Raw genomic sequence first — 10,000 nt, forward strand, 5'->3', positions numbered from 1 at the left:
CCAGTGCTCCCACTATGCGCATCCTTGTGTCCTGTTTACCTTCCTCACTGCACGTCATCAAGTTGACTCCCGTTTCCACCGCAGCCAGGAATTCCTCTTCTCTCACACCTCCTTGCATCTTGAAGTTCAAACCCTTAGACAGGACCTTGGTCTCGGGTTGACTGAGTGGTCTACTCAAGAGGTTCCTAACCCACCTTTCCGGCTCCTACCGCCATTATCAGACACTAGGCGGCAGGAGCCGGAAAGGTGGGTTAGGAACCTCTCGAGTAGACCACTCAGTCAACCCGAGACCAAGGTCCTGTCTAAGGGTTTGAACTTCAACATGCACCTTTCCGGCTCCTGCCGCCATTATTAGACACTAGGCGGCAGGAGCCGGAAAGGTGGGTTAGGAACCTCTCGAGTAGACCACTCAGTCAACCCGAGACCAAGGTCTTGTCTAAGGGTTTGAACTTCAACATGCAAGGAGGTGTGAGAGAAGAGGAATTCTTCTTATAACAATATCTTCGTTTTCCCGGAGTTCTGTAGCGGCTTTCTTCAGGCTGGCATCAATCAGATGACTCCTATAGGAACCTCGAGCCTCAACTGTCATGCCCTAAAAAAGCCCAGCCCTCACTAGAAGAGAGTGGAGATAGAGGTTCTCCTTGAGAACATCTACGCTCTAGAACACGAGGGTAAAGTTTCTACTTCCCTCAACCTTTCTGTCGAATTGTTGGCCGAAGCAAGTCAATCTCGAGGTTCCTATAGGAGTCGTCTGATTGAAGCCAGCCTGAAGAAAGCCGCTACAGAACTCCGGGAAAACGAAGACATTGTTATAAGAAGAGCCGACAAATCTCCTGTGTTCGTTCTCCTGCCAAAGTGTGAGTACTTACAAAAGATGGATATGATCTTGGGAGATGCCTCTAAATTTGGACGAATCTCCAGGGATCCTACCACCAACTTGAAATCTATGGGGAATGCCATAATTGATGCCATTAACGCCAAAACCGGGGGAATCCACCTTTCCCGCATTTCTGGGGACCATGGTCCTGGCTATGCTTATGGCAATGTGAAAAAACATAAACCCAACTACCCGCTTAGACCTATTATCAGCCAAATCCCCACCCCGACCTACAACCTAGCAAAAACTCTAAACAGTCTTCTCTCTCCCTATACTCCCAGTACCTGCTTGCTCAGATCCCCTAAAGAGTTCATTGATCTACTCCACAGCAAAGAACCCACAGGCCTTATTGCATCTCTTGATGCCGAAAGCCTTTTTACTAACGTCCCCGTTGATGAGACAATAGACTTCATCTTGATTGAGGTCTACCGTTCCCACCATCAACACTTGGACATCCCGGAAAACCTGCTGCGTCTTCTGCTTAAAGCCTGCACCAAAGAATCTCCATTTCGTGGACCAGATGGAAAAATGTATAGGCAGGTGGACGGTGTGGCGATGGGGTCCCCACTTGGGGTCCTCTTTGCCAACTTTTACATGGGCCTGGTGGAGAGAAGAGTTCTTTCTGTTCCCCATCTTCGTCCTTTCACTTATGGTAGATATGTGGACGACATTTTTGTGGAGGTCAAAGACCGGAAACATCTCCAAGATTTACGTGACGCCTTTATAAGTAGCTCTTGCCTTAATTTCACTCTCGAGCTGCATGATGATGGGTCCTTACCCTTCTTAGACGTGTTTGTTAAGCCAGTTGATAGCAAATTCGTGACTTCAGTTCACGTCAAAGAAACTAATGAAGGAAGATGCCTCAACGCCGAAGGAGAATGTCCCACCTCTTATAAAAGAAGTGTCATCCGCTCTTACGTCAACAGAGCATTCACCCATTGTTCTACTTGGCCCCTACTCCATCAAGAGCTTCAACGCCTACAGCAAGTCCTAGTGAATAATGGATTTTCCAACAAAGACGTCCAGTCTATCATCATGCAAAAAATGGACGCTTATATGAGATGTCACAACCCCTGCCCTGAGAAACGCCCTCCAATCCTTCTGCATTGCAGATCTTTCATGAGTACAGCATACCGTACTGATGAAAGAGTAATGAGGGAAATAGTACAACGTGGAACCCATCCCATAGACCCCGAGGACAAGTTCGAGCTCCGTATTTTCTACAAAAACACCAAAACCTCTAACCTCATCCTAAAAAATAACCCTTTCCGTACCCAAAACATCCTCAAAAGAAGTAAAGTCGTCTACGAATTCATCTGCCCACACGAAGACTGCAAGCTTCGTCCTTCTTCCTATATAGGAATGACGACAACTTCTCTTTCCCGACGCCTCACTTGCCATTTACAGAACGGAGCTCCGAAGAAACACTTTTCTGACACACACTCTACTCTTTTGTCCAGGGAGATCTTGGTCGACAACACGAAGATCCTAGATTCTGCCAATGACAGCCACCGGTTGGAGATTCTAGAGGCCCTTTATATTAAGGAAAAAAAAACCCTCTATGAATATACAAAATGGAATGACCCCACTGGCTCTGGCTACCCTACATGGACACACATTCACCACCACAATCAACTCCAAAAGAAGATTTGACAGAATATCACCAAGTCAGCCCCGGACATAAGACACACATTACAAGAAACTCCAGAATCACAAGGGACAGATTCCCACTGAGTCCACCCTTGCACAAAATCCCACATATTCACTGTGACCTCTCCTAATTACCACTTCAGTTTCTTTTTAAACCTCTCCCAATTACCACTTTAGTTGTATATAAACTGTAACAGCTTTGTACCAAATATATTTTGTACTTGAAAATGCTCAAAGATGATCGAAACGTCGTCCGGTAGTATTTTATTCCGCCTCCCTGATGAGCCGAGATCTCTGATTAGAAAACTTGAGTCTATCAACAAGAAGTTGATTCTAGCCCAAGCTGCGGTCAAATTTAATTCAACATGTATATATATATATATATATATATATATATATACATACATACATATACATTTCTGCATATATCTACATATCTATCATGTAACTGTACATGCATCCGAGTATAGATGCATAATCACCAATATGGAGATATTTGAGATAATTAGTTATATCATTGAATAATAACAATAAGACCATCAACGCCGCTTGTTAGTCAGAGAACAAGAGAACTCGACATCGTGTTACGAGTATATTGCCTTTATCGAGAGACATACTTCAGTGTTGAAGCTTCAGAATCAGAGTTGAGAGAGGAAGATGCACCGTCATCAGATCATTCTGAAACCAGTTTAGCACTACAATCGGGATGAAAGAGTATGTATTAATCTTATTTTAATCCCAGACTAAATGCGACATTAACGTTTAGATTCCGTCGAGGTACGAGAGGCTAAGCCTGCAAAACATGTTATAACTGGTACACTGCATCCCATAACAAGTTTTGATTGTCGAAGGCCCTGAGCTGTGAGCGCGTAAGAGCGAGAATCCCTCGTAAAGCTTAGGAAGAAACGACCCAATCGCCCTGGGTTGGCTCGTGATGAGGGAATGGGGGAATGGGAATGGAATAAGAGAAGCGAGGGAGAACGTGGTGTGGAGAACGTGGTTGGGGAGGGGAAGGGGGAGGAGGGAAGAAGAGGCTGGAAGGTTGAGTCACTGAATCCATTTAAACTTCTTCCGATCGTTTATCTATTCGCTTTTCTTTCTTCCTCTTCGTTTTTCTTTCTTTCTGTTCGGGTCTATTGGGATAATCATTCATTTTTTTTTTTAACAACTGTTGGACCTGAAGTCCTAAAAACCTCTTTTGTAATGCATGTATACGTATAATATCAAGGAGTATTTGATTACGTTCCAGGTGTATGTATATATATATATATATATATATATATATATATATATATATATATATATATATATATATATATATATACATATATACAGGTATACATATATATAAATATATATATACATACATATATATATATATATATATATACATATTTATATATATATATGTATATATATATATGCATATATATATAAACATATACATACATACATATTTATATATGTATACAGTATATATATATATATACATATATATATATATATATATACACATACACACATATATATATGTGTGTGTGTGTGTGTGTGTGTGTGTGTGTGTGTGTGTGTGTGTGTGTGTGTGTGTGTGTGTGTGTGTGTGTGTGTGTGTGTGTGTGTGTGTGTGTGTGTGTGTGTGTGTGGTGTGCGGGCGGGAGGATGTATGTGTGTGTACACGAGGCGTTGGGATCAGACAAGAAACAATGGTCTCAAACTGTCCGGAAATAGATTCAATTTGGAAGTAGGTAGAAACAACTTTGCCAACCGTGTAGTTAATGAATGGAATAAACTTCCTGCACAGGTAGTGCAATGTAGTTCAGTTCGAAGCTTTAAGAATCATTTAGATAAATACCTAAGTAAGATGCTGTAATGATTATAATTTATGTTATATTATTTGTTTTTGTTTTGTTATAATTTGTCTGTCTGATTTTCATTTATTATTAGTTATATGTCAATTTATAATCATTTACTATTTACCTTTTTGTTTGTTATTCATCTATACCTATGCATTTATTTATGTATTTTATTTGTTATTTTTACATTATTATAGTTTTAATTTATTATTATGATTTTTTTTTTTTTTTTTTTTTTTTTTTTGCATCCGACCTAGATATGGATCAAAAGGTCTCCTGTCGGCATGCTCCGCCTTTGTAATCCTTTGATGTCGTAGTTAGTGTCACACAGTTAAGAAGAATGATCAACTTCAATTTCGCATATATTCAAAAAGCAATATCCGCTGATTACCACATAGTAAGCACTAAGGTCGATCTAGAAAAAATACATAACATCCATTTGTTCTAGTTTTCATAAAATATTTCGAAAATAAATGAAACATTATTTTCACAATTGTACAAGTAGTAATGACACTGCAGAGAAGGAGATAGATAGATAAATAGATAGATAGATAGATAGAGAGAGAGAGGGAGAGAGAGAGAGAGAGTAGGTAAGTTGTGGTCCTGCCAATGACCTCGTCCCTCCGAACCTCAGCCTTGGTGCATCAAGTGACCACAAATCTGAGACGACTTCTCGAGTCTTCGTGGGGATCGCTCTAGGCCCTCCGAACTTGAGTCGTTGTAGGAATCTACTCTTCAATCAACATGATCTTCCTAGTGTTCTTCGCACTCTGCCGCTGCTTCCAGGAAATCAGCCACAGGTGGAAGGACAAGTCTTCGAGAGGAGCTGACGCCGACCAAACCTCAAACTTTGCTACCAAACCCATTGACCTGAACGACTACGAGAAAGTCCTGAAGAACAACGAAGAAGCACTCAAACGTTACAGCTTCACTTCAGGCTGGAGAAGAGTCAGGGTTCTTGGGGAAGGAGGTTTTGGCAAAGTATTTCTTTTGGAAAATAAAAAACTCAAGAAACGGATCGCCCGCAAGGTCCTTCTTTCCCAGCCTTCCAAACAAGGATTCACTCTCGAGGAAATAATCCAAATACAGTTGAGCCATCCCAATGTGCTCACACTCTTCTGCTGGGAACAGAAGATGAAAACACTCTGCCTCAATCTGGAGTATTGCTCCAAAGGAAACCTCACAAGGAACATGCCTTACCTCAGCGAAAACGAGCTCAATTTCTACTTCAAACAGCTCCTGGATGGCGTCAAATACATCCACTCGAGAGGTGTCGTCCACCGAGATCTCAAGCCAGGCAACCTTCTTCTGACCAAAGAAAAGGTTCTCAAGATCTCTGACTTCGGTCTTGCCGGTCTCTTCCTTAAGGACGGCAAGGAAATCCGACTGAGCCGAAAGGTGGGCACCAAGTCGTACATGGCACCCGAAGTAGTGCAGCGACAGGAGAAGAGGTACCTCGGCCCTCCAGTCGACCTGTGGGCTTGTGGCGTCATCTTCTTCAAACTGATGACCACAAGAAAGCCCTGGTCACAGGCAAACCTCGTAGACAATGATTATCGAATGTGGGCCAATAAGGACAAAAAAATCTACAAGAGAGAAGGCTGGAAAGAGCTGAATTCAGCCTCGAGAACGCTCCTGAGTCTTCTTCTGGAACCTGACCCCCTCAAGAGAATCTGTGGCTGGAGAAGCCTCCGCGGACACTGAAGAGGTCCCGCTCTTGAAGGCGCATCGCCTGCAAATCTTTCTCACTCTAAATGCTCGAAATGATCGCACAATTGACTTTAAGCCTTCGGCTACCGAAGGCTTCCCTCAGCTGAATAAAATAGCACCACGGACCCAGAACTGCATTTGCTCGTGCCCACAATACCTAGCGTATTGAGGCGTCATCTTTAGCTGTTTGATTCATAACCCCCAAAGCGTTCTGTAGAATACTTCAAGGAATATGAGAGCATAAACGAGATATTAATTCTAGAATATTGTCGTGAGTGGAGTTCACGGCCGCTTCTGTCATTGTAACACAACCGCTGTCCTTTAATGGGTCAGGTCGAAGTGGTTCTCGACCTTTAGCACTCCATTCCCCCTCTTCATGAATTCTCAACCATTTTGTGGCTCCCCCTTCAGTGTTCTCCAGAATCCCACCCCTTTTAAAAAAAATTAAATAAATGATAATAATAATAATAATAATAATAATAATAATAATAATAATAATAATAATAATAATAATAATAATAATAATAATAATAATAATAACAATAATAAAACTAATAATAATAAAAATTAATAATAATAGAAATTATAACAATAATAACAATAATAATAATAATAATAATAATAGTACCAATAATAATAATAGTACCAATAATAATAATAGTACCAATAATAATAATAATAGTACCAATAATAATAATAATAGTACCAATAATAATAATAATAGTACCAATAATAATAATAATAGTACCAATAATAATAATAATAGTACCAATGATAATAATAATAATAATAATAATAATAACAATAACAATAATAATAATAGTAACAATAATAATAATAATAATGATAATAATAATAATAATAATAATAATAATAGTAACAATAATAATAATAATAATAATAATAATAATAATAATAATAATAATAATAATAATAATAATAATAATAATAATAATAATAATAATAATAATAATAATAATAATAATAATAATAATAACAATAATAGTAGTAGTAGTAATAATAATAATAATAAGAATAACAATAATAATAAAAATAACAACAATAATAATAACAACAATAACAATAATAATAATAATAATAATAATAATAATAATAACGATAATTAATAGATATAATAATATTGATAGTCTTTCGGAAGATTTTGAAGACTCCTTAGTAAATCCTGTGGAATTTCCACGGGTCCTACTAGTAATGATAATAACAACAATAATAATAACAACAATAACAATGATAATAATAACAACAATAACAATAATAATAATAATAATAATAATAATAATAATAATAATAATAATGATGATGACAATAAATATAATGATAGTGATAGTAATAGTAATGACAATACAGTGTTGATGAAAAGAAACACTGTTTTATTTCAGAGTTGATAATCTTAATTATTATATATTTAATTTTTTTATGTTACTAGAAAATGTGAATTATGCATACATACTACGAAGTAGTGAGAATGTTCTTGTTGGAAAAAGGTGACAAACACACAAGATTTCTCCCCATCCTCTCCTTTTATGCAAGGGGGGGACGGAGAGGAGGGGTCGCCGATTTAATGAAGCGGCCTTGCTGTGGATGTGCTGTGTCTTGCGACACTGCTTCTGACCCAGGATAGTGGACAAGGTGCAGGGATGACCTGTCATCCGGCAGGTGCTAAGATAAGAGGGAGGGTGGAGGGGTGTGGAGTGTATTCAGGGATGGAAAATGGGTGGGAATGATTTTATGCCTCTCACTTTTTGGCTACCTCCCTTGTAAGGGAGAAAAAGCCTTGATATATGTATGATGAAACTCCTCCCCCCCATCCCGTGGGGGGACCCGGGAGTCTCCCCAGTGGGAGTCACTAACCCACTAACTAAAAACTAGTGGTAGTAAGTGGATGCAAAAGGATACAATTTCAGTAATTAATTGTCCTTGAAGAAACCGAAGAACAGCAATACATAATGTCTGGGTTACTTAACGCGAGGCTGACTGAAAACTTTCGCCTTTTCAGAACTGTGGGTTAGACAAAAGAGATAAGAACGGAAAAAAATACATATCAGATACATGGTCATATCTCAGAGTTGTCTAAGAGAAATAGATATATAGATATAGATACATACATACATACATATACCAAGGCTTTTTCCCCTTACAAGGGAGGTAGCCAAAAAGGGAAAGGCATAAAAACACTCCCACCCATTTCATCCCTGAATACACTCCACACCCCTCCCACCCTCCCTCTCATCTGAGCACCTCCTGTATGACGGGTCATCCCTGCACCCTGCCCACCGCCCTGGGTCAGAAGCAGTGTCGCAAGACACAGCACATCCACAGCAAGGCCGCTTCATTTAATCGGCGACCCCCCCCTCTCCGTCCCCCCTTGCATATAAGTAGAGGACGGGGAGAAATCCCTTCGGGCTGCGTCAAAATTTACTCACACATACTACCCCACCCCCCACCCCCCTGCCCATTCCTCCTCATGCAATCACAACATCATCCATATACAACCATTCTCCACTCACCTCTGACTTCCGTCCTCTCCCTTCCTTCCTCAACAGACATTCCCCTCTTCCCCAAAGCCCCCTTCACCCCATCCATCCACCTCATCCTAGGACGTCCCCTCATGTTCACTCCCTCCACATCTGCCTTCATACTTAGTCAAGTATCTAGATAGCTAGATAGACAAATAGAGGAAAAGGTAGAAAAATTGACAGACAGATAAATAGATACAGACAAAAAGATAAGTAGCTTGATAGACAGGGAAATAGATATATAGACAAACAGGGAGAGATAGAGAGAGATAGGGTGGAAAGAAGTATAGAGAAACAGAGAGAGAGAGACGGGCAATAAAACATAATATATCAAAAGTATGGATATATATATATATATATATATATATATATATATATATATACATACACACACATATATATATATATACACACACACACACATATATATATATATATATATATATATGTATATATATATATATATACATATATTCATATATACACGGTATGTTCAATAAGTAGTGAGAAAATGTCAGGCGAGACATTAAATATGATTTGATCAAAATACTACTTCATGGTGAAGTACACATACATATATTCTATAAAAGGTGACTTTCTATATATGTAGGTCTGAGTACAGCAGTGAACGTGTTGGAACCAGTCTGATTCGGTTTGCCGATCTGTGAACACTTGTCAAGATGCAGAGAAACATGGAGCAACGTTACGCCATCAAATTTGGTGTTCAACTTAAGAAAACCAAACAACAAGCTTATGGAATGTTAAAGGAGGCCTATGGGGATGAACAAATGAGCCAAGCAAGTTTCTAAAGGCATTTTAACACATTTTCTGAAGGAAATGAACAGATTGAGGAAAAACCCAGATCTGGAGTACCGAAAAGTGCACGCAAGGAGGAAAACATTAAGGAAGTGCAAAGGTTAGTGATGCAAGACCGTCGAATATCTGTGAGGATGATATCTGAAGCTGTTGGTATTAGTATTGGCACAGTAGAGACAGTTCTGACCGAAGATCTGAAGCTCCACAAAGTCTGTGCCAAGTTCGTGCAAAAGATCCTCTCCGACGACCACAGGCAGTTTCGTGTGGAATGTTCCACTGACATTCTCCAAATGATAGAGGCTGATTCAGGTTTCCTGAATAAGGTAGTGACTTGCGACGAGAGTCGGGTGTTCACCTACGACCCTAAGAGCAAACATCAGAGTGCTCAGTGGAAGCCCGCGACCTTCCCCAGGCCTAAAAAGGCAAAGATGAGCAGGTCGCAAGTGAAGGTCATGGTCATTCCTTTCTCTGACTCCCAGGGGCTCAATCACGTTCAATGGGTTCCTCAGGGTCAAATCGTCAATAAGAAATATTGCCTTACTCCTCTGAAAAGGTTC

General features: G+C 39.6%; 1 protein-coding gene across 1 annotated transcript in view; it reads right to left on the minus strand.

Moving 5' to 3' along the window:
- LOC143023982 (uncharacterized) overlaps nucleotides 1-118 on the minus strand; it is a 711-nt gene extending 593 nt beyond the window's left edge. Inside the window, exon 1 of the mRNA XM_076182666.1 lies at nucleotides 1-118. This exon is cut by the window's left edge and continues 593 nt beyond it. Coding sequence (XP_076038781.1) covers nucleotides 1-118 — 118 coding nt within the window.
- Nucleotides 119-10,000: the final 9,882 nt, after the last annotated feature.

This window comes from Oratosquilla oratoria, unplaced genomic scaffold (assembly GCF_046742065.1).
Source record: "Oratosquilla oratoria isolate Oo_2021 unplaced genomic scaffold, ASM4674206v1 SCAFFOLD76, whole genome shotgun sequence".
Lineage (NCBI taxonomy): Eukaryota > Metazoa > Arthropoda > Malacostraca > Stomatopoda > Squillidae > Oratosquilla > Oratosquilla oratoria.